Genomic DNA, 26,643 nt, shown 5'->3' on the forward strand with positions numbered 1-26,643 from the left:
TGAAAAAAATACATCAAAAACATTTGTTTCTATTTTTTACAAATTGTAACACATCAAAAAAAAAAAATGCATTAAAGGCTAGCCTAGGCTAGGATAAGAGCTAACAAAACTTTGGAAAAGAAAGTGCAGAAATTCCAATGAAAAATATACAATCAAAGATCGTGTGAAAAAAACACACATTAAAATTTCTTTTATCTTTACCAATCGTAAGATTAAAAAAACTACGATTTTCAATGCATGAATATTTTTACCTTTCTGGTGCTTTGTAGATGGCATTATGAAAGTGGTTGTCGGAGAGAAGGAGAGGGAGATAGGAAGGTTATTGCTTGAAAGGAGAATCCTCAGTCATAAAAACATCGGGTAACTCAGCTGTGGATGTTGTCTCTCTAGCAAATCTCTTCGGTTGGGAAGACTGCCACAATGAGTTCTTTCCTTTTTGTAATGAACTTATCTAGTTTAACTTGTTTCTGCCTTCTTTTAAGAACTTTACGAAAGTGGCTAATGACAAGGTCATTAAAAGCATACACATCTTTGCTGGTTCCAGCTTTATCTGGCTGATACAGTTCCGCAAAGTTCAGGAGTTCATTCCATTTGGTACACATATCTATGATAACAGCAGTTGGGGCATCCTTCCTTCCCTCATCCGACGACAGCTTCTCCTCCAACGTCTTCTGCTCCTCCTGAAGGTGCAGGAGTCCTCCAGAAGCTCCTCAACATCATTGCTGTCCATCTCCAAACCGAGATTTTGTCCCGTATTAACGATGTCATAAATGAGTTGCCTATCTTCTTTAGATTCCTCCTTGACATCAGCAGCTGTGCTGGTACTAGCAACATTCTCAAACCCTTTAAATTCGCGCTCAGTAACGCAATCGGGCTACAATTTCCTCCATCCACAGTTCATGGTCCTATATGACACTTGGTCCCAGGCTTTGTCGACGATGGTGATGTAAAGGTAGATATTGAAATGATTTTTTCCAAAAATCTCGAAGGGTTAGCAGAGTGTCACTAGTCCCCTCGAAGCATTGATGAAAAAGGAATTTAGTATACAATTTCTTGAAATTTGTGAAGACTTGCTGGTCCATGGGTTGGAGCAATGGTGTCGTATTTGGAGGCAGAAACTTGATTTTGATGAAATCAAATTCATCAGTTAAGTCATCCCCCAAACCTGGAGGGTGAGCAGGAGCATTATCCATCACAGGGCAGCAGCGTAACGGCAACTTCTTTTCCTCCAAATATTTTTTCACGGTTGGGGCAAACACCTCGTGCTACCACTCTGTAAAATATTCTCTGGTCAGCCAAGCCTTTGTGTTTGACCTCCATATAACAGGAAATTTATTCTTCATAATGTTATTGGCTTTGTATGCTCTGGGAATTTTCAAATGATAAACACGATGCGGCTTTATTTTGCAATCGCCGCTAGCATTACCACATAGCCAGAGTGTAAACCTATCCTTCATAGGTTTATGACCTGGCACCGACTTCTCACGTGTGATGCAAGTCCTTCGTGGCATTTTCTTCCAAAAAAGCCTAGTTTCATCACAGTTAAAAATCTGCAGGGGAAGGTATTCCTAGGCCTTGATGAAATTAGCAAACTCGACTTTAAACTTTTCCGCAGCATCTTTGTCTGAACTTCCTACTTCCCCATGACGACCCACGGAGTGTATCCCACTTCTCTTCCTAATGCTTGCCTGGAAATCAAACTCTTCAGGAACGATGCTCGGGTCTTTTTTTTCATCAAATCCCCATAAACTTGTCTTGCTTTGCCACAAATGCCATCCTCACAAACACTACACCCTGCTAACTGTTGCTCATTTATGAAAACGAGCAAGTGTTTCTCCATTTCCTCCAATACTTGTGGCCTTTGTCTGCTAAACACGATTGATCCTTTAGCAACAACACTTGCTTTAAGAACATTTTTATTTTTTAGGATGGTGCTTATTGTTGATTTTGCCATGCAAAACACCTTAGCTAAATCAGACACAAGCACACCCGATTCATATTTCGCTATTAATTCTTTCTTAAACTTAACAGTTTTGCGCACTACTTTCCTCTTATCATCACCAACAGCTTTACTTCTTGCAATTGCTTTCTTTGGAGGCACGATTAGGGGTTAACACCACTACACAAAACACAAATTACAGGCAATATTTTCGTAAACAACAACAAACACGTCTGCATACAATGGTTCAATACTAAAGATAACGCGGGGGGGGGGGGTCGATTTCCTGAATTTTGTTCGCCATCTGGAGCAAAAAATTTTTTTTTGTTTGAACTCCGATTTGTTCGAAACCTGAGACGTTCAAAAACTGAGGTTTGACTATATATATATATATATATATATATATATATATATATATATATATATATATATATATATATATATATATATATATATATATATATATTATATATATATATTTATATATATATATATATAAATAAATAAATATATATATAATATATATACATATATATATAATATATACATATATATATATATATATATATATATACATGTGTAAATATATATATACATGCATATATACATACATACATACATATATATATATATATATATATATATATATATATATATATATATATATATATATATATATATATATATATATATAAATATATATATACATATATATATATATATATATCTATCTATCTATCTATCTATATATATATATATATATATATATATATATATATATATATATATATATATATATATATATATATATATATATATATATATACATATTCATATATACACATATACACACAGTAATGCCTCAAGATACAAAATGAAATCATTCCCGAGTGGCCTACCCTTCATGAAAATTTCGTACCATGGGCCACGTTTAATATGTTCGATTACCTGAATTTTGTTCGGCATCTGGAGCAAAAAGTTTTTTGGTTTGACGTCCGATTTGTTCGAAACCTGAGATGTTCAAAAACCGAGGTTTGACTATATATATATATACAGTATATATATATATATATATATATATATATATATATATATATATATATGTATGTATGTATGTATATATATATATATATATATATATACATATATATACATATATATGTATATAATATATATATATATATATATATATATATATATATATATATATTATATACATATATATATATATATATATATATATATATATATATATATATATATATATATATATATATATATATATTATATACATATATATATATATATATACATATACATATATGTATATATATATACATATATGTATATATATATATATATATATATATATATATATATATATACATATATATATATATATATATATATATATATAAATTTTTATATATATATATATAAATTTTTATATATATATATATATATATATATATATATATATATATATATATATATATATATATACACACACACATATATATATATATATATATATATATATATATGTATATGTATATACATATTTATATATATACACATACACACAGTAATGCCTCAAGATACAAAATGAAATCATTCCCGAGTGGCCTACCCTTCATGAAAATTTCGTACCATGGGCCATGTTTAATATGTAAATCGTCTAATTCGTTCCAGAGCCTACAAAAACTTCAGCACCATCATCATCTCCTCTTATGCCTATTGACGCAAAAGGGCCTCGGTTAGATTTCGCCAGTCATCTCTGTCTTGAGCTTTTAATTCGATACTTCTCCATCCATCATCTACTTCGCGCTTTATAGTCCTAAGCCATGTAGGCCTGGGTCTTCCAATTCTTCTAGTGCCTTGTGGAGCACAGTTAAACGTTTGGTGAACTAATATCTGTTGGGGAGTGCAAAGAGTATGCCCAAGCCATCTCCATCTACCCCTCATCATGATCTCATCCAAATATGGTGCTTGAGTAATCTCTCTTATAGTTTCATTTCTAATCCTGTCCTGCTATTTAACTCCCAATATCTTTCTTAGGGCTTTGTTCTCAAATCTACTCAATCTATTGGAGATTGTTTCATTGTCATACCATGACTCATGTCCATAAAGTAACACCGATCTCACTAAACTGATTTATACTGTAGTTTGGTTTTTATATGAAATTTTAGGCGATTTGATTTCCAAATTTTACTTAACCTAGCCATTGTCTGATTTGCTTTTTACCTCATTAATTCTTTCTCCTTTCAATATTTCATCTACCATTGCATACTCCATTCTCATCATCTCTGTCTTTCGTCTATTTATCTTCAGCCCAACCTCGTGTGATATTTCATGCATTCTGGTAAGCAAGCATTGCAAATCCTGTGGTGTTCTGCTAACAACGACAGCATCATCAGCATACTCTAGGTCTGCTAAATTCATATCACCAATCCAGTCCAATCCTTCTCCACCATCTCTGTTCTACGCATTACAAAGTCTATGAGGAGGATAAACAACATAGGTGACAACACATTCTCTTGGAGTACTCTACTGTTCACTGGAAACTCACTTGATAAGACTACATTAACATTAACTTTGCACTGGCTATGCTCATGAACAGACTTAGTCAAATTTACATATTTAAGAGTAATTCCATAATAATGTAAGATTCTCCACAAAATTGGCCAGTGCACACTATCAAAGGCTTTCTCATAGTCCACAAATACCATCAAAAGGGGATTTCTATATTCTACGCATTGCTGTATAACATGTCTCAAAATGAAAAAAATGGTCAGTGCAACTTCTACCTTTTCTAAATCCTGCTTGTTCATCTCTCAGCTTTCCATCAATCTTTCTCTCCAGTCTCTTATGAATAAGCATACTATATATTTTCATAACAACTGGCATAAGTGTTATGCCTCTGTAATTACTGCAATCAGTCAGGTCTCCCTTTGTAGCTATTTTCACCAACACTCCTAACTCCCATTCATCAGGTTTTGCCTCTTCATGCCACATTTTACAAAATAATCTTGTAAGTAGTCTGGGAGTCACTCCATTTTCGTCCAGTAACATCTCGGCAGTTATTCCATCGTATCCAGGGGCTTTCCATTTCTTTAGCTTTTTGAGGGCCACATTTATAATACAGTAAAGCTATAACCACAATGAAATACTGTACTGTACAACCAAATACATTTGAATCATTGAATATACCTAACCTAACTGTTAATACCTGTAAATTAAGTACTGGTAATTATTATAACATAGTGCAATAATAAATGAGAAATAATACAATACATACAATACTATACATATACAAAATCTGTAGTACCATATGTACTCTAATATTATTACAGTTATCCTTACTATGGAGAAGTACATTTTCTATTATGTAAAAACAACCCATTTTCTTCAACTGACTCATATTTATTATGAGTAACTATTTATTCTCGGCCTGGCTGGCAAATCTCTTCGTATCATGAAAATTGTTTTGCGATAAGTGAATCGTGATATGGTGAAGGATTACTGTATAATTATTTGTTTTTTTCATTAATATTTTACTACTATTATTGTTATTGTTATTATTATAATTTTGGATAGTATAATGTTACTATGACAGAAAAATACATTATATGCTAAGTAAGAGAGGTAAAAAAAAAAAGAGCAAAAAATAAAAAGTACAAGAATATGTTTGAAATAAAATATTTTTTTCTAAATCTCAAACTTAACCTTTTGACTTGAAGGAACAAAATAACAATAAGTTTACAAGCAATACAGATTGAATGAGCCGAGCAAGCAGCATATTGCGGCAGAGGAGAAGAGGCACGGGAGCAAGAATGTGAATCTTTATTGCTAATTTTCTTCTAGGAATCCCATTGTTTTCACTAGCCTCTCAGTTCTTGATAGGTGGGTGGCATTGTAGCAATCAAACAGAGTGAAAATTCTATTATTCTTTATTCAGAGATCTTCAACTTGGCACATTTAATTAATAGCATTTTCTATTTAAAGGTAATATTCATGGAAAGAAATTTAATTTTGGACATGTTGATATGATGAAGACCATGGTTCAATGAATGATTGTCTATTCTTATATTCTCTACTATCTATTTTGCCACTTTTTTATGATAAACGATTTTATAAGAGTGAAATTAAGAGATACTTCTTGTACCTCTCAAACACCTTCATGACATGGGAACCCACAGAGCCATATAGTTTTGTGATAAGATATTTGAAAGGGTCACTCCTACACCTTTTGAAATACACTTTTCAATAAATCTACAGCATTCTTTGAGTCTGAGCAAATGACTAATTTTAAACAAGAGGAATTACATCAGAGAGTTAACTAGAACAGATAGTTCAGCTGTTAAAATATTGTGCATGATCTATAATGAATCTTCAGGAATTTTTTATTAGCCTGTACTTCTCTTAGATTTAAAACTGACTTTTGTCAGAAGTATGCACTCAAAGGGGTCTGTCAGGATTAATAACGTCAATTTGCATATAAGGTTTAGTTCGTAAAATGTCCATATGCAAAATAAAACGAAAAGAGGAGAAAAATAGAGAAGATCAACAAGAGGTCTGATCTTTGTCATAGTGCTTTGTCCTGATTAAACCTCACCACCACTTCCCTGATCTTTAATATGCAATGACAGTGCAGCCCCCAGGCTACATCAAGCTGCCAGCTTATAGGGGGAAGGGGTAGAAAAATTAATTCCAAGTGTGAATTGCTGGATCCCATTGGCAATGATGAACCACTCAATCTAATTAATAAACCTAATTTTTCTTAAACAAACCATCTGATAGCTAGGTTTACAGCAGTTCAGGTCTACAATACTTCATTGCCTTTAGGCTAAAAAATACTTGTAAAGTATTATAATTGATTTGTATAAGAACACATGCAAGCAATTTTGATGAATTGCGAATCACAGTAAAATGACAAATTAGAAAGTAATTTGTATTTTTCTTAGTGATACAAACCTGTACAATAGCTATTTATAGGGGTATTACTTTTGGTGAAGCTGAAAGAGGAGACATTAGATTTTTAGCGAGGGTTAACCATCCGCCCGATAGTTTGCGGGGGTGATGGGGTAGTAACTACCCCTCTCACTCACACACCTGGGCTGAGCCTCACATTACTTGGAGGTAGGACTTCAAGGGAGACTGGTCCTGGCAGGCCAATCTGTATAAATAGCTACAGGTTTGTTTCGTTAGGATAAATACAAATTTATTCTAAATTTGTCATTTCTTCCATCACTACATACAAACCAATGGTTTTTATAGGGGTTGACTTAGCCTTTGAGAGTGGAAGTCCTCGCCAATCTAGCTTTTTGGCTTTGACTTGAGTATTCCCCTTTATGTGTTTTGCACATAATAGGTGGAAACACTACACCTCGCTAAAACCATACAATGCATGGTCCTCAGCCTACTCAAGATTTCCCCAAGAGAGGGGGGATGAAGAAAAGAAGGAGCCAGTCATTCTTAATCATTCATTCAGACTAATCCCAGGTAACCAATGCCCTAAACACATTGCTATTTGTCCATCAAGGAGCCTGAAGTGTTAAACCAGTTGTTGGGCAGTCATCACAGGACCCATGGAAAATGTTTTCATGCTCCTATGGGTTACGTCTTCCAGATAGTGGGCTGTGAAGGTCGTCAGACGCTTCCACACGCCCACCTGTAGAACCTGTGTCACAGAATTATTTCGTTTAAACGCAAGGAATGTAGCAATGCAGCTGACGTCATGTGCTCTGGGTCAAAGTGACAGAGGAGGACCAGGATTCAGTGCCAGGTCATTAACCTTGCGTATCCAGGAATAGATGGTGTTCTTCGTGACCCTATTCTTGACCATTCCTATGATGACGAAGAGGGCTGTTGATGTTCTTTTGAGGTAAAACCTCAAACTCCTTACTGGATAGCAACAATTGATCTGGATCGTCGGTTACAAAATGAAGACTAATTATCCGGAAGGAATTAAATCTAGAATCCGCTACCCTCGGATTGTGAGTCTCTGCAACAAACTCAGGGACGAAGCTGAGGCTTACCTCTCCCCATCCCCTTGAATGGGTGATGTCACACGAAAGACCATGAAGTTTGCTAACTATTCTGGCTGAACCCAAGAGGAGTAGGAACACCGTCTTCACAATGAGGTGGAAATCTGTCGCCAGGCGTAATGGTTCATATGGAGGACCCTTCAAGGGCCAAAGGACCAGAACCATGTTCCTTGGAGGAGTTCTCACTTCCGACTTGGAAGAGGTAAGTTCATAACTTCGTACGAGATGAAAAAGTTTGAGCGAAGAGAAAATATCTAATTTCACCTTACAGGCGAGACTCAAGGCGGAGCGGCAACCTTTTACTGCCGAAACCGAGAGGAGCATTTCCTCCCGCAGGTGCACAAGGAACTCTGCTATTGCTGTAGTGGCATGGAGGGGAGAGATACCCCTTCCACAGCACCAACCATAGGAGACACTCCACTTTGCCTATTAGATTGCAGCTGATGATCTTAGCAATGGCCAGTCATTTGCTTCGCAACTTGTTGCGAAAATCCTCTCAAAGTGAGGAGGTGCTGGATAGTCTCCAGGCATGAAGTTGTATCAAAGTTACAGCTTTGTGGAAGATGTTGGCATGTGATTGTATGAGTAAATCGTGTCATGGAGGGAGTTTTCTTGGAAGCTCCGCCAGGAGGAACAGGTCCAGAAACCATTCTGCGTGATGCCATAGCAGAGCTATGAGGGTCATTGTGAGATTGACCGATGTTCCGGTCTTGTTGAGTACTTTTCTCATCAGACAGAATGGGGGAAAGGCGTAAAGGTCAATGTTGTCCTACAGTTTTTGGAATGCATCTTGCCAGAGTCTAAAATTCAGGAATGTTGTAAACAGGTCCACAGTTGGGGAACCCCTTTAGTCAGGACTTTGTTAACTACTAGATGATTCAATGACCACTCGGAACCCGCCAACCGACTTGCTCTGCTCAAAAAGTCCGCAAGCACATTCCTTTTGCTGGAAATGAAGTGAGCTGATAGGGTCCTCGCGTTCTCTTCTGCCTATATCAGGATCTCTGAATGTAGATCTGGAGTTGGTGAATCCCTTAATAGAGATTTAGCTAAAATTAGTGCATGGTGCAAATTATGGGATATGAAGTTGAATCCTAATAAAACTCAAAGTATGATTGTAAGTAGGTCAAGGACAGTGGCTTGTCAACATCCGGATCTCAGTATTGATAATGTTTTTTCAAATTTGTATGACTTTTAAAATTTTAGGTGTGATTCTCGACAGCAAATTTACTTTTGAGAAACACTAGGTCTGTGTCTTCTTCAATTGCACAAAAAATTGGCTTATTGAGAAAGTCTTACAAGATTTTCGGTGATCAATCTACTCTGAAGAAGTGTTTTAATTCTTTCATTCTACCTTGTTTTGAGTATTGTTCTCCTGTCTGGTCTTCAACTACTGATTCTCATCTTAATTTGTTGGACAGAAACTTACGGTCTATTAAATTTCTTATTCCTGATCTAGACATTAATCTTTGGCACCGTCGTTCAATTAGTTCATTATGCATGTTGCATAAGATTTTTCATAATTCTGACCATCCTTTACATTCAGATCTCCCTGGACAATTCTATCATGTTTGTAATACTAGGCAGGCAGTTAATTTCAATAGCCAAGCCTTCTCCATCATGAGGCTCAATACTACACAGTATTCTAGAATGATCTTCCTAATCGGGTAATTGAATCAGTAGAACTTCAAAAGTTCAAAGTTGGAGCAAATGTTTTTATGTTGACCAGGCTGACATGAGTCTTTTTATAGTTTATATATGACATATCTGTTTTTGACGTTGTTACTGTTTTTAGAATGATGTATTGTTAATTCATTCTCATCATTTATTTATTTCCTTACTTCCTTTCCTCACTGGGCCATTTTTCCCTATTGGTTATAGCATCTTGCTTTTCCAACTAGGGTTGTAGCTTGGCTAGTAATAATAATAATAATAAAACTGCAAAATGGGATAGGGGCTGCGAAAAAGTACCGGATTGTTTGTTGATATAAGCCAATACTGCGGTATTGTCGCTCATCACCACCACTGAGTGACCCCTCAGGAACTGGTGGAACTGTTGAAGGGCCAGGTAGGCAAGCCTTCATCTCTGAGGGATTTATCTGCTTTTACTTTTTGGATTCTGACCATAGGCCTGAGGTTATGTAGGGCAGCATGTGGGCCCCCACCCTTCTTTTGATGCATCTGATAAGAGCATCAATTCCGGGGGGAGGACAAGAAGGCCAATGCCCTTTAGCAGATTCTTGTCTGCCACCCACAACTTGAGGTCTGTCCATTCCTCTGGACCCATGGAGATCAGAATGTCAGGGGAATCGAAGGCTTGATTTCGGTTGGACTTTAGCCGTCATTGAAGAGATCGTATCCTGAAGCGTCCATTGGGAACTAAACGGGCCATGTATGATAGGTGCCCGAGGAGACATTAACACCTCTGGACTCAGAGCTCTTCTCGTTTGAGGAATGGACTTGCAACCTTCCTCCCCCTCACTACCCTGTCGTCTGATGGGAACACTTTCTGAAGGTCAGTGTCTATTATCATTCCTAAGTATACCAGTCATGGAGAGGGAAGAAGTGATGACTTCTCAAGGTTTACCATGATCCCAAGATCTTGGCAAAGCCTCAGAAGTTTGCCTCAGTGTTAAAGAAAGGTCGACAACAAGTATGCTTGAATCATCCAGGTATCCAGATAGCGTAGGAGACGGATGCCGATTCTGTGAGCTCAAGATGACACTAGGGTGAACACTCTCATGAAGACTTGAGGTGTTGTGGAAAGACTGCAGCACAGCACCTTAAACTGGTATTTTTTGTTGTCTAGAGGGATTCTAAGATACTTCCTTGAAGAGGGATGGATTGTGATCTGGAAGTATGTGTCCTTTGGGTCCAATGTATACATGAAGTCCTGTGGTCTTACCACTTGTCTGACCATGTCTGCCATCTCTATGCTGTACAGAGTTTGTTTGACAAACTTATTCAGAGCTGAGAGGTCGATGACTCTAGACGCCTTTCTCACGAGAAAGAGCCTGGGGAGTTGTCGAGGACCTCTTGGAGAGTGCCCTTCTCCAACATGCTCTAGACTTCGTCCGGAAGGCCCAGCTCCTTTGTGGATCCCTTCACACAGGAGCTCGATGGAACTGAAACTTCGGTCAGTGGAGAGAAAGATTGTGTGAATGGGACGCGATACCCTGAATGAATCGCGGAGACTGTCCATGGTTCGACTTCGAGCTTCATCCACCTCTGCCAGCAGCGATGCCGTCATCCCCCATTGGGGATCAAGTGGGAGGATTGCCCATCCTAGCCGGGATGCCAAAGCCCTATAGAGGAGGGAGTCCTGGTTGGACTTCCTCCATCTTTCCGCAGCCTGCTCAACGTCTTCCGGGTCGAACAAGAAGGACCCATCCAGAGAGCCTTGTCACCTCGTTTTGTGGGACTTGGTGATAAAACCTTTCTGCAATTGAGTCCCTTTGTCTTATGATGATGTCTGTCCACAAGTTCACTACTTGGTGGGCCAGGAACTCAATGATTCAAGTTCCCGATAGCAGAAAGGTTTCCATCACCTTTCTGGAGCTTTCCTTGGACCAGTCCTCGGTCCTCATCAGGTTGCCTAACGTCCCTAACCAGAGATCCAGCCATGAAGTAGCCTGCATGGCATACTTCTCCATCCTTTCCTTGTTGAGGATGTCAGATGCGGAGAACGAGACCTGCAACAAAGTCTCTCTCTCTAGAGATCCCCTTCGTCAATTCCTCCAAAGAATGGTTAAGGGGGGGGGGGGGCCAGAAGAGGCTCACTGAAGACCTCGCAGTACTTCCTGGCAGGAGGAGTCTCAAGGATGAACTTGCCTAGAGGGAGCTGGAGGAGCCAGTGATCTGAGCGATCGCCTTCCGACAGACACTCTTCAGACCCTGAGACCAGGGTAAGGCAGCACTGGTCTTGGGGGCTTCTGATAGACATGGTCTAAGACTGTGTCTTTGCCCTCCTGAGGGGTCACCGCCAGGTCTGACAACCCATTGATGGGCCTCATGCCAGCCAAAACCTGCCAGAAGGCATGCTCAAACTCCCTTTGCTCTGCCTCCGATAGCCTTAGACTAGCAGCCTTAGGAAGAAGGTCTTCGTATTCGATGTCTTCCACCCACGAGACATCATCTCGGGGTGGGTCGTGGTCGTCCTTGGAGTGATGTGGTACAGTAATCAATGGAGATAGCCTCTTGGGACCCTCTGAAGGTCTAGAAGTCTTTGCAGAGGACTTTGGAAGGATATTAAAATCCTTGGATTCTTTCCTTGAAGGGATAAAGGTTTCAAGGAAGGCCTGTGGAAGGACCTCCCTTCGTTGCTCGCCCACAGGAAGCAAAACGGTTTCTTCCAAGGGCTTAGAAAATGGCCGGAGTTTCCAAGAGGGGCAGATGGAGCTCACTAGACTCATCATTGAGAGAAGCCTCTAGCGAAGGTGAAAGTTGTGCAACCGGTCGAGAAGGCATTGGGACGAGGAGAGGAAGACTTCTCCAGATGTATCCTGAAGGACAGCCCTAACCAAGGCTCCAAACCAGGATTCCTGAACAATGGTGACGCTGGCTGAAAGATCCCCTAAGAGGATTGAGGAAGAGGGTTTCTGCGAAGGAGCCTTACCTGAGACCGATGATGACCTAGCAGGAGGCTACAGCATCGAAGGTTCCTCCTTGCGAGGAAAGGGATTGGTCGAGTCCCTGGTTCATTAAGAGCCTTGAACGTTGGATCTTCGCGATGGAGAGATCGTTGGGGGACGTCCCTGTCATGTCCTGTTCTCCTAGGAGAACACAATGAGCAGTCGAAGCCAGATGGTAAGCTGGTGAACGGCGAGACGCTGGTGAACGGCGAGACGTTGGAGAATAAGGAATCATCGGCGAAAAGCGGACCATTGGGGAGTGACGAGCCAATGGTGAACGGCAAACAGTTGGTCGATGATGAGCGGGCGAGTGACGAGGTGATTAGTGACTGAAAGCAGTTGGGACCTTGCGAGCTACTGAAACTCGGCGAGCAGATGGAGAAGCAATGGTTGATGGCAAACCATGAACAGCAGTTTGTTAACTGGCAGTCGGCGATGAGTGTTGGACCGGCGAATGACACAAGGCTGGCGAACAGCGAGTCTGAAGAGAGTCCAGTGACACAAGCGAAGGTCGGGAACCAGATGAAGAATGGCGAGACTAACGAGACACGTCAAATTGACGATCTCTAGGCAAAGGCAAGTGCTGAAAGGGAGAACGGCGAGGTCATTTACGATCGTCGGAAGGGGAACATTCAGCAGCAGATGGTGAAGACCCAAACAGAGGCGAAGGAGAACTTCTGAGGCGACGAAGAGGAACAAAAACTCTACGAGTTAGTTGACAGCGAAGACGAATCTCCGCAGGGGAGGGCTGACCAGCACGATGGTCTCTGGCTGCCTCCGAAGAGGTGTCTCTTTGGGGGTTCTCCCTTGTGAATGAGAGACGTGACCACTTGCAGGAGACTTGCCTCGGACTTTGCTCCACCCCCGAAGGAAGATCGGTGAGGGGGAAGGGAGCGTAGTCCTCAAACAAAGAGGAAGCAGCGGTGGAAGAGGCAGGGCCGGAATCAACGTGCCAGGCTGCAGATGACTCCTCACGGTCACGAAGGTCCACGCTAAGCACGGCCAACGGATCCACCTCCTAGGAAGAAGAATGTTGCCTCTCAGCAACCAGCTGATGGAGCTGTAACATGACATCCACACCTGAAAAACGTCAGAAAAGAGCAAGGACTCCCCCGGGTGGAGTGGCAGGGCCGCATCGCTAGGGAAAGCACCACCATCTCCCGAGAACAGAGGTTGTCCTGATGTTAATCAGCCTGCACTATTATTCAACAGTTCCACGGAGGAAACCGGCCGAACAGGAGTTTCGGAGGAAGGTCGGGGGTCAGAAAGAGAAGCTTTGGATTTCAGCGACTTCAAGGAGGACCTCGAAGGTGATGAATCCCTTTTAGCCTTTTTTTTTGTCGGCGATCAAACTTTTCCCATTGGGAGGCAGACCCCTCCCGGAATTCACTGCAAGTGTTGTCATTATCACAGTGATGCCCTCTACAGGCGGGACTTAACCAGTTAGGATCAGTATCCACAGAGGACACAAAAGTCCCCCAAGAGCGGTTCTCAGGTCCGGGGCAGGTCCGCATACCGATGGCAAGAAGACGCACTCACAAACTGTAAAGGGAAAGTAAAATAAAGATTAGTAATGGCAAGTCAAAAATGCTGAGGGGAAGAGCGGTAACATTTTGTTATATTACTAGCCAAGCTACAACCCTAGTTGGAAAAGCAAGATGCTATAAGGCGAAGTGGTCCGTCTTTCGTGGTGGGTGTAGTGGACGGGTGTGTCTCCACTCAAGCCTGTATTCTAGCAGTAGCAGAGTTTATACTGTACCTCAGTAAGGAAAAGCTCCACGCAGTGTTTGTGGTGAAAAGCTTTCATTCAGTGTTGAACATCATCTTCGAACTGAATAGAGTTAATATTTCCTCCTCGACAGAATAATCACTCCTTATATGGAACTTCGAGTGTTCCTGACCTCAGTCAGAAGTCAGACTACCTCCTTGGAACGTTGTAACATTGTCAGGGTCTTCCGTTCATGGAAAAGAGCCCCTTATGAGCCTTTACATCAACCCTTGGATAGGGAATTGACCTTAAGGACGGTTTTCTTTTGGCCCTGGCCCCTGCAAATATATTCAGCGAGCTACATGGTCTTTCGTACGACATCGGCCATTCAAGGGGATGAGTGGCAGGTCACACCTGGATTTGTCCCAGAGTATGTTGCAAAGGCTCAAAACCCACCCTCAGCAAATCCTAGATTTTGGGCCCTTTCGGATTTGGAGTCTCCGATCTGTAGTAGGTTGGCTAGGGCACCAGCCACCCGTTGAGATACTACCACTAGAGAGGTATTGGATCCTTTGATTGGACAGACAGTAATGCATTGGATCCCTCTCTCTGGTTACGGCTTATTTTTTCTTTGCCTACACTTACACAGAATAGTCTGGCCTATTCTTTACATATTCTCGTCTTTCCTCATACACCTGACAACAATGAGATACTAAACACTTTTTCACCTAAGGGGTTTATTACTGTACTGCAATTTGTTCAGTGTACTTTCCTCTTGGTAAGGGTAGAAGAGATTCTTTAACTATGGTAAGCAGCTCTTCTAGGAGAAGGACACTCCAAAATTAAACCATTGTTCCCTAGTCTTGGGTAGTGCCATAGCCTCTGTACCATGGTCTTCCACTGTCTTAGGTTAGAGTTCTCTTGCTTGAGGGTACACTCGGGCACACTATTCTATCTCATTATTTTTTTTTTCTTCCTCTTGTTTTTTTTAAATGGTGTGTTGGGCAGGCTTAATAGAAGGGCCATGGATGCCTGGTGGTTTATCAAGAGGTTGTCTTTTCCTTTTCTGATTCTTTTTCTTCTCAAAACCATCCTTACTGTCCTCCCTTCAATTGAAGTGGCTATCCTAAAGGGTATTTAGCCTTGCATGGTGTATCGGCTCCTCCATGTTGACCAGTTTTTCCGACTTCTTACTATAGTCTATGGGTTTCATCAATCACTTTATTTATAATTCTGTGCATATTGTTTTTGTTATAATTCTTGTTAGTCTAGTTTTTAAGTATGATGTCTCTTTTTTATTTCTATTAATTCTTATGCTGTCTGGAGACATTGAGCGAAATCCGGGACCAGTACGTCCTAGATTTCGTCAATGTCGTCTTCTGTATTGCAATATTCGTGGTCTTCATGCAAATATCCAAAACCTTACAGTTGCGTCCAGACAGTATGATATTCTTTTGTGCTCAGAAACTTTGGTTTCTAATATGAGGCACTCATCTGAACTCCTTATAAGTGGTTTTAAGAAGCCAATAATGTTGAAACCCCATGCCATCCCTAGGGCCAGGGGAATGGTGGTGTATATTAGGACCGAGTACCCTGCTTCTCATAAGTCCTGCTATCAATGTGGATGTCATGAGATTCCGGTAATAAAAGTTTGTGGCAGGAATAACATCTTTTATTTGTGTTCCATTTACTGGAATCCAGACATGGAAGATTCTATCTTCGATTGTCTTCTTACCATTATGGCTAAGATACAAGAAGATGATAGAAAGGCTTCATTTGTCTTTGTTGGTGATTTTAATGCTTACCATAGGGAGTGGTTAAGTTCTATCTCTCCTACCAATCACCATGGCTTAAGAGCTTTAGACTTTGCCTCGGAATCAGGCTGTGAGCAAATCATAAATGAAGCTACTCACAGGTCTGGTAATTGCTTGGACCTCGTATACACTGACTCCCCTGGCGTCATAACTAGTAAGGTTGGTTCTTCAGTCGGGACATCTGATCATGCCTTGATTTCATTAGTAGTGAAGACTAAGCAGTCTGTCCCTGATATATCATACTCTTGTATAATTTATATGAAATCCCAAGCAGACTGGAATGGGATTTTGCATGATCTTTTGTGCTTGAATTGGTCACAATTATATAGTAGTGTAGATCCTGTTGTCCCTTTGAATGAGAATCTAGTCAACATAATTGATAGGCGTATCCCTACTCGTGTGCTAAGGTACCAAGTGAAGGACAAACTGTGGTTCAATGATGATTGTAAATGTGCTTATTTGAAGAAGCAGGAGGCCTATCATCTTTGGAAGGGTAACAGATCAGATTTGACCTGGAACAACTATACTCAGCTTTGAGCTTTTGCTCAGAGAGTTTATGCCTCAACTGAAAAGGAGTACAATTTAACCATAAAAGAAACCCTTTCTGGTACAACTAAGGAACATAAATGGTGGTCTACCCTTAAATCTGCACTCTTTGGTGTAGATGCAACAGTTCCTCCTTTACTTAAACCAGATGGCTCAGTAACTCACTGTCCAAAGGAAAAGGCAACCCTGTTGGCTGATGTTTTTGACAGTAAACAGAGTAATGAAAAACTTGAACTTCCTCATTCCTGTTTTCCTGAGGCTAAACTAACTAGTTTAGCTTTTCGATTTCGTGAAATTAAAGCTCTATTGATGGACTTTGATGCTTACGGAGGTGTAGATCCAAATGGTATTTTTCCCTTGTTTTTTATAAAGACAGCAGATTTCTTAGCTCCAAAGTTATATGTTATTTTGCGCAATTTAGCAAGAAGAGGAGCTTTTAGCACTTGTTGGAGAATTGGTAATGTTACTCCTCTATGTAAATGTGTTTGTGGTTGCTCAAGTCCCACTGATTACTGCCCAATTTCCATAACTCCCATATTTTCTAAAGTTTTTGAACGTCTTCTGGCAAAACGTCTTAATAGGTTTGCTGAAGGTAATCATCTATTCCCTAGTCAGCAATTTGGTTTTTGTAAAGGCCTTGGAGCATGTGATGCCCTTCTTACAATCTCCAATGCTGTACAGAAATCCCTCGATTTTGGTCAGGAAGTTCGTATGATTGGCCTTGATTTTAGTGCTGCCTTTGACCGTGTTAATCATGAGGCCCTTGTTTTCAAACTCAAACAGTTGGGAGTGGGTGGGTCGTTTCTTCGCATTATTATTGATTTTTTAAGTAATAGATCTCAAAGAGTTGTTGTTGATGGGCACCATAGTGAGTATAGGAATGTGATATCCTGTGATCCACAGGGTAGTGTTCTTGGCCCATTACTTTTCATACTATATACACATGACATGTGGTCTGGCCTAGAAAACCACCTTGTTGCATATGCAGATGATGCTACTCTCTTTGCATCAATTCCATCCCCTGAATGTAGATCTGGGGTTGGTGAATCCCTTAATAGAGATTTAGCTAAAATTAGTGCATGGTGCAAATTATGGGGTATGAAGTTGAATCCTAATACAACTCAAAGTATGATTGTAAGTAGGTCAAGGACAGCGGCTCGTCAACATCCGGATCTCAGTATTGATAATGTTTCTTTAAATTTGTATGACTCTTAAAATTTTAGGTGTGATTCTCGACAGCAAATGTACTTTTGAGAAACACATTAGGTCTGTGTCTTCTTCAATTGCACAAAAAATTGGCTTACTGAGGAAGTCTTACAAGATTTTCGGTGATCAATCTACTCTGAAGAAGTGTTTTAATTCTTTCATTCTACCTTGTTTTGAGTATTGTTCTCCTGTCTGGTGTTCAGCTGCTGATTCTCATCTTAATTTGTTGGACAGAAACTTACGGTCTATTAAATTTCTTATTCCTGATCGAGATATTAATCTTTGGCACCGTCGTTCAATTAGTTCATTATGCATGTTGCATAAGATTTTTCATAACTCTAACCATCCTTTACATTCAGATCTCCCTGGACAATTCTATCCTGTTCGTAATACTAGGCAGGCAGTTAATTCTAATAGCCAGGCCTTCTCCATCATGAAGCTCAATACTACACAGTATTCTAAAAGTTTTATTCCAGCTGTTACCAAGTTGTAGAATGATCTTCCTAATCGGGTAGTTGAATCAGTAGAACTTCAAAAGTTCAAAGTTGGAGCAAATGTTTTTATGTTGACTAGGCTGACATGAGTCTTTTTATAGTATATATATGACATATCTGTTTTTGACGTTGTTAATAGTTTATATAGGACATATCTGTTTTGCCGTTGTTACTATTTTTAGAATGATTTATTTTCAATTTATTCCCATCCTTTATTTATTTCCTTATTTCCTTTCCTCACTGGGCTATTTTTCCCTATTGGAGCCCTTGGGCTTATAGCATCTTGCTTTTCCAACTAGGGTTGTAGCTTGGCTAGTAATAATAATAATAATAACTGATCTCCACTCACAAAAATAAAGTGAGGCTCACACCCTGGTGTGTGAGTGAGAGGGGTAGTTACTAACCCCCCCACCCCACCCCGCCTACCAATTAGCGGGGCGGATAGTTAGCAGGCGGGCGATTAACCCTCGCTAAAAATCTAAAGTCTTCTCTTTGAGCTTTGCCGAAAGTAATACCCCTATAAATAGCGTTGCGTTGAATGTAGTGACGGAAAATAAAAGAATTATTTTCAAAATACTACGAAACATGAAAAAAATTACATAACCATGTGGTATGAAGCACAAGACCATTGAAACCTTTAATGACTGATATGTTTTAAAACATTAATCATACCATTTTATAATTAAAGACTAAATATCATAGGTTATTTTACTATTATTAAGTACAGTAAATGCTCAACTTCAACTGAATAATCTTTTGACATCAAAGTTAAATACAGAAAGACAATGTTCCTTAGAACCAAATGGAAAATCAACTTCATATTACCTTTGCTGATTGATATCTACTTCCTTCATAAAGGTCAATATCAGACTTTTTTCCTAGCAGCATATGAACATTCTTGCTCCCAGCAATTAAATAAAATCTTCCATCTATAAATCTGTAAAATAAAATTTCAAGAATAATTTATATACAGTATTATACAGTAATCTTGGATTTACATAACAAACTATGTTGTCTTAAAAAGGTACACAATCTGGAAGAGGATGTCACTTTTCAAGGTTCTAACAAAACTCAAGATTATATGATTACAAAATTTAAATATTGTGTCTTGTTCACTAAGAGATACTTATCACTAGGAGAACATTTTCCAGTTTGATGACACCAGATTAAATTTTCAAGACAGGAATCCACATGTAATTTAAAAATCTAAAGAAATTCATAAAATTCTTCCAATTCCATTACAGGCCTTCTTATATTGCAAAATTTCATCATTGATGAATTGTGTCCCAGGAGTGTCATAATTTTACATCCCCACATGAGAGTATCACCTGACTCGCATTGCAAAGCTCCCTCGCAAATCCATGGACAATAGAGTTAGCACTTCAGCTCATGTGTGAAGATCATCATTCTACCTGAAGAAGTCAGAATACCGTATCAGGAAGCAAACAGTTAATTCAAGTTATTTGAGCCTTTCTGAGAAAGTGTATTAGAGAATTCATATAATTTTCCGTATAGTGTGATTTTCCTGTTTTAAATTTGGTTTTAAACTGGTTGTTACTATTGCTAAGTTATTCTTTTACAATGGCTCTCATAAATCTTTATGTTAAAATAAAGAATTGTCACCAAGAACGAGTCTTTCTTCATGATCAGACACATTAAAGATGATCATCTTGGAGTGCAGTGTCCCAAGCTGTGGTTATCAGGCCAGTGAATCATCAGAAGCCATAGCTATTGTCTTCAACAATTACAATCACGGACATCAAATAGCTACCCCAAAATGATGCCAACAAGCAGCCCGTCAGAAGGGTCCAAAGTTGGAATGGCCATGTATCAACACAGGAGTGAATTGCAAGACCTGGCACCTTTTGGAACAGCACTGGGGCTATTTCCACTACGGATCTGGTATTGATGAAACACTGGCCCTCCCTTCAGCTCTTCCCGTGCCTAGTGAAAATCATAAGTGATGAGCTGACATTATTGAAGGGTTACTGATTTTGTCAAGGAAAGATAAAAGGCCAAGAATACACTTCCTTCCAACATTAGCAGAGTGCCAAATGCACAGCTTGTTCAAACTGTAGGTAAAGCATTTTTTATTCTCCAAAACATCATGTGTGGGGAAGTGGAAGGCCCACAAACAGAATATCGAATGCTATCTAATCCAACAAAGGCTATCTTGGGACTAGCAACCAAAATTAGCGCAACGTTTTAAGCGCTAACTTAATTGAGGTTTAGGCAGAAATTTACTCCCCGATAACAGCAATTACACCTCGTCGTAATAGAAAACCTATCCCTCACCTACTTGGAGCATCCAAACTGCAACCGAAAATGATTGTCCTTCAACTCCACATCTCATCTGCCAGGAAATGGAAACATCAACCAATGCGCCCATCAAAAGTCATCCCCGAACAGTGGTGTGCAATCTGATGTTTGATCACTAGATCAGTTCTTAGCAAGTGAAATCTCTCACACAGACCTTCCATCAGTTTCCCTGAATCTACACACTGCTAATAATTAGAAAATGAGCATCAAGGGTGCCTTCTTCGGCATCAAGAGACATTACCTTGACAGTGATGTTACCTCATACTGTGTTATGATCTGTCAGTAAATATGTCCATAGTTTCTTCATGTCCCATAAATGGCCCTCGCCCTTGGAATACTGCCTTCGGATTTTTCAATTACTGTATTGGTGAAAACAACAGGGAGCATGTCAGGAATGTAGGCATCTCCAATGCTACCACCAAGGCATCAAATTCCGGATGAAGGACAGACAACAATAATATAGAAGGCAGCTGCTGCTGCCCAAAATATCAGGACCCAACAAGACCCCAGTATTATTATTATTATCATTACTTGCTAAGCTACAACCCCCGTTGGAAAAGCAGGATGCTATAAGCACAGGGGCACCAACAGGGAAGATAGCCTAGTGAGGAAAGGAAAAAAGGAAAAATAAAATATTCAAGAACAGTAACATTATTTCAAAATTATTATGTTGTTACTGTTGTTACATTATTTTAATGGCTCTGATGGTCTGCAATGACATTTCTCTTCCCAGGGATAAACTCTAGTTGAGCAACTTTCATTTCCAAGAAGTTTATGTGGAAGCTGTTGTCTTCCTCTGACCATAGGTCCGTGATCTGTTCCTTTCCAATATGGGTGCCCCATGCCTGGCGAGATGCATATGAGAACAGCATGAACTGTGGGGAGGATCCTAGATGGGTGTTCTCACTAATAGATTCTCTTTATTCAGCCACCAGAAGAGGTCCGATATCACCTCGAGGTACTCGCAGAAGGGTTGCACGATGGTCTGAGGCTTGGGACCACTGGGTCTTCAGAGCCCACTGCACCAAGTGGAGATGCAATCTCCCCAAGGGGACGAGTTTCTCTAATGAGATGTGACCTAACAACTTTTGCCACGTCCGGGCATGCAGGAGGTCTCCTATTAAGAAACTAGCTGCCAAAGTCCTGAACCTTGACACACTGTCCGCAGCAGGGAAGGCTTTGGCTTGCTTCAAGTCTATGTCCGAGCTCAGATACCTGATGGATTAGTTAGTGATGAGGCTGGACTTCTTGAGATTGAGCTGGCTTCCTAACTCTTTACATGGGTCCAGTAAGAAATCTGTGCTTCAGCAGGAGAAATCAGGATTCTGCCAAGAGAAGCAAGTCATCTAAGTATCTCAAGAGCCTGATGACTATGGCATGAGCCCAGGATGAGACAAGGACAAAGACTTAGGTGAAGACCTGGGGAGCTGTAAACAGGCCAAAATACAGCACCCTGAACTAGAAAAGTGTGTCTCAAAAAAGGGGAACCTTAGGTACTTCTTTGAGGCAGGATGGATAGGGACCTGAAAGAAAGCATCTTTCAGGTCTAGTCAGAAGGTCGTCGTTCTTCCTGATAACCTGGAGAATGGAAGATGGAGTCTCAATCTTGAACCTTGTTTGCAAAATGGAAAAGTTAAAGAGGGAGGTCTATGATGGGTCTCCAACCTCCCATCAGCTTCTCTACCAGGAATGATTGCTGAAGAAACCTGGAGAGTCGTCAAAGACTTCTTCTACTGCTTCTTTACCTAGCAACTTGAGACTTCCTCTGCTAGGAGTAGGTCTTTTGACAATCCTTTTATATGATATACAGTATAAATATATATAATATGTATATATATACATATATTTATATATATATAAATATATATATATATATATATATGTGTGTGTGTACATATGTATGTACATATATAAACATGTAATGTATATATATATATATATATATATATATATATATATATATATATATATATATATATATATATATATATATATATATATATATATACACAGTAGGGTCCCGAATTATGCAAGAATTTGGTCGATGAATGACCTCGTGTAAATGGAAAATCACATATTTTGAAACACACCTAACAAATAATTCTATTGGGGCCATGGCAACCAGCAACTTGCTATTTCAGACGTGTTTACTACCCATTTCCAATACTTTCTATGTACTATACTGCATCTTTTTTATAATGTCAAATTGTTTTTGTAAATAAATCAAACATTTAATATGCTTTAAAGTTATAATAACTTGAAAAAAGGTTAAAATCAAAACCAGGATGGGTGTAAACACCGTACATTTTCCGTTATAACGCGACCCAAAATACAGACAAATTTTAATGTTTGTCATATCTATTGTTTAATACAACTGGTGAATAGCAAAACCATCACTCTATAGACTAGCTTTAGTTGTATCATTGAAAATCCAGAATTATCAAAATAAAGGCGATTTTATATCATCCGTTTCCTAAACACGCCAAAAAGCACAATAAAAACGACAACCAATGTTTTGTTTACATTTATCTCTGATCATAACGAAGAAACAGACGCATTTACACATCTGTGTATTGGTTAGTTTTTGCATCGACAGCAATTTTACCAAGTATTGATTATATGTTGATTTTGCTATTACCAATGTTCTACTTAATTTTTCTTAGAACTTCCAAATAAATGAAATGAATGCTATTCATATAATGTTATGTTTTTCTTTATGACGCCGCCTGAAACGGAAACCTTCCATTCGTTTACTGTACGCTCCATCTTCGATCATAATAAACAAACGTAGGCATTAAACACGCATGATCAAAGAGATAAATAATGATATTAAAAGCTTTTAGTAAATATGTTATTACAATTATTATTTACTATATTAATATAAATTCTTACATACGTGGCAAAGCAGGAAAACTATTTTTTCTTTTTGCGTTTAATCAACAGTAACAAACTGCTGCTAATGACAGAATGATAATTTACGATAATTCTAAACTGTTACTAAATATGATTGTCCATTCCATATCCAAAATACTTTTCCTAACTTTAGTTATAAGTCAACTTGTACCCACTTCAAATATGAAACCATCTATAAAAAAGTAAGAGAAGAAGTAAGTAATAGGCCGATTTTTAAAGTTATCGAACAATTAAGTTGCCGCTATAACGTTCGATGTGACAGAGATGGTGCGAGATTAGAGAAAGTAAGGAAAATTTAATCATGATTGATTTTAAATATAACAAACTTTGTGAAGCAACAAAGATTTCATTTGTTAGAGAGAGAGAGAGAGAGAGAGAGAGAGAGAGAGAGAGAGAGAGAGAGAGAGAGAGAGAGCGCGTGTGTGTGTGTGTGTGTGTTAGTTTTAAATGTACTAAACAAAAAAATATGATAGGTTATAACACATTGGTGCTTATGTAATATCAACTGTATAGATGTTTTGAATAAGTTGAGAAATGGTATAAACAATACTTTGTTACTGTATTCGTATGCGACTATTCTTGAGACCGGCAGCTAGACGTCAGCTGATCTGATCTTAGCCAAAAGTAAAACAAAAGGGAGTCAACAATACTCGATTTTTAAAACACATCCGAAATTTAAAAACTTAAGTACACGCTTTCTTAATGTGCAATTAACTATTTAACGAGTAGCAATTTTCTAGAATAAAATGATGTTCCCCAAAAAATAGTGGTTTGCTGAAGAAATCGGATGCCGTATTTTAAGCTACGACTGAAATGGATGTATACACGGTATAACTTTTTCGTTTTGTATTTGATTGACACTTTAAGAAAAGGGATTTTGGTTCCTTCATCTAATTGTAAGTATTGTATAACACGAGAGAGAGAGAGAGAGAGAGAGAGAGAGAGAGAGAGAGAGAGAGAGAGAGAATCAGCTGTTGTAATTGAATGCCGTGTTTTTGTTTCGTGTACCTCCTGAAGCGAGGAATTGATCGCCACAACTAACAATTGTCATGTTAATTTCATTCTTAAACTCAAGTTGACATATGTTAACTAGGGTTTTATTTCTTACGGAGAGAGAGAGAGAGAGAGAGAGAGAGAGAGAGAGAGAGAGAGAGAGAGAGAGAGAGAGATTTGATGGCAGAAATTGAGAGAGAGAGCTAGAGAGGGAGAGAGAGAGAGAGAGAGAGGATTTCTGCCATCAAATTTCTCTCTCTCTCTCTCTCTCTCTCTCTCTCTCTCTCAGAGAGAGAGAGAGAGAGAGAGAGAGAGAGAGAGAGAGAGAGAGATTTATTTTACCGTCTACTCTACAAAACTAATCTTTGCAAATCAAATGTGTACTGTTTAAAAAATGACAAAATATTGCCAACTCGTTACCGTAGTTTAGGCTATTCACTGCCGATAAACGAACCCAGTCTACTCGTGAAAACCTTGAACGCCCGGAGGGAAAAATAAGGCTTTTATATATACTGTACTAAACAAAAATAATGCTGTAATATACCATCATTAACACTACCATTACAATTATCGTAAGGTTGGAGAAAGATAATGATTGCCGAGAACGTAACCACAATTCTGTTTACATTTTGTCAGCTGGACTCGCACAGTTAACAGTTGATTTCATTATTGATGTGGAATTTTATCCTTAAATAGGCTATTCATTATTATTCATTATTAAATTATGTTAATAAGATGTAATGTTAATATTGTTTTGTAAAATTTATTATAAATCACCGTATTTAGGGCTACCAATATGCTTAGAAAGACAATAGATTTGATATATTTTATAGTGCTTGACTCGCAGACTTTGAACAGTTTCGCAGATACAGAAAATTTATTTTTGAAAAATAGAGGTCGCATAAAAGGGGAATCGTATAATTCGAACACGCATAATTCGGGACCCTACTGTGTGTATATATATATATATATATATATATATATATATATATATATATATATATATATATATATATATATATATATATATCTTCTCTCAAATTCACAACATAACCCTTCAAGTTTTCCAAAAAACGATCAGGAGTATATTCCATTATTTTTGTTCAATTCATGACAAGAAGGGAAGTGTGTTGGATCATTCTTGTTTAAGCATTCACTGAAAAGTTGCAGCTTTTACGGAGAGCATCAACATGTCCTACAAACTGGGAAACATTCAGTAATTTTCCTTGTAGGTTCATGTTTATAACGGTCAGGTGGGCAGTCAATACTGTAAGAATTGCTTGGAAGTAAAGAAAGTCTTTATAGTGTAGCTGAATTTAGCACTATTTTTAATGACTAATATGCTGATTTTATAGAAATGGTAGAGTCTCTTCCTTAAAAAAAAAAAAAAAAAAAAAAAAAAAACACACACACACACACACCAGACTGTTTTGCAGCCCTCAGCCCCTTAACACGTAATATAGTGGTATGTCACTGTACTCTTTGTTTAGTTTTTCCGGGGATGATATAAATATTCTATGCCTAAGGAAATAATTCCGCCTCTGATTGAGTTCACAATACTGACAATACTTGTCATGGCTTCACTCATCTGCAATATTCTGCTTCATAAGGCCTCTAGGTGAATAATGCAGTGCAGTGTGATGCAATGCACTCCATTTTTCTTTAAAAGACCAACTAACTCCACACTACTGCCAACCATAGCTTCCGTACTATCAGTTATAATGCAGGGACACATTTTAAACCCTCCATATTCATTGACCACGGATTTGAGCGAAACGTATGTATATATATATATATATATATATATATATATATATATATATATATATATATATATGTTACAGTCAATATGTAAATCCAGACAGTTTGTAAAGTGACTAAACATTTCAGGTAATATGTGAATTGCCTGATTCACCCAGTCAATTTACAAACCAGCTAAACATTTCAGACAGTCTATAAAGTGGCTAGAAATGTAAGTTATTTTCTTGATATATTGGTGATGCCAGTGTACATTTGATATACTGTATATTCAA

The 26,643-nt window shown here is 38.7% G+C and overlaps 1 protein-coding gene across 4 annotated transcripts in view; it reads right to left on the reverse strand.

Moving 5' to 3' along the window:
- The window catches only part of LOC137620754 (uncharacterized), a 389,997-nt gene that overhangs the window by 167,666 nt on the left and 195,688 nt on the right, over nucleotides 1–26,643 (reverse strand). For all 4 annotated transcript variants that reach the window (XM_068351149.1, XM_068351147.1, XM_068351145.1 and 1 more), the window contains one exon: nucleotides 19,211–19,322. In XM_068351149.1, coding sequence (XP_068207250.1) covers nucleotides 19,211–19,322 — 112 coding nt within the window. The remainder of the gene's footprint in view (nucleotides 1–19,210; nucleotides 19,323–26,643) is intronic.

The sequence above is a fragment of the Palaemon carinicauda genome, chromosome 27 (assembly GCF_036898095.1).
Source record: "Palaemon carinicauda isolate YSFRI2023 chromosome 27, ASM3689809v2, whole genome shotgun sequence".
Lineage (NCBI taxonomy): Eukaryota > Metazoa > Arthropoda > Malacostraca > Decapoda > Palaemonidae > Palaemon > Palaemon carinicauda.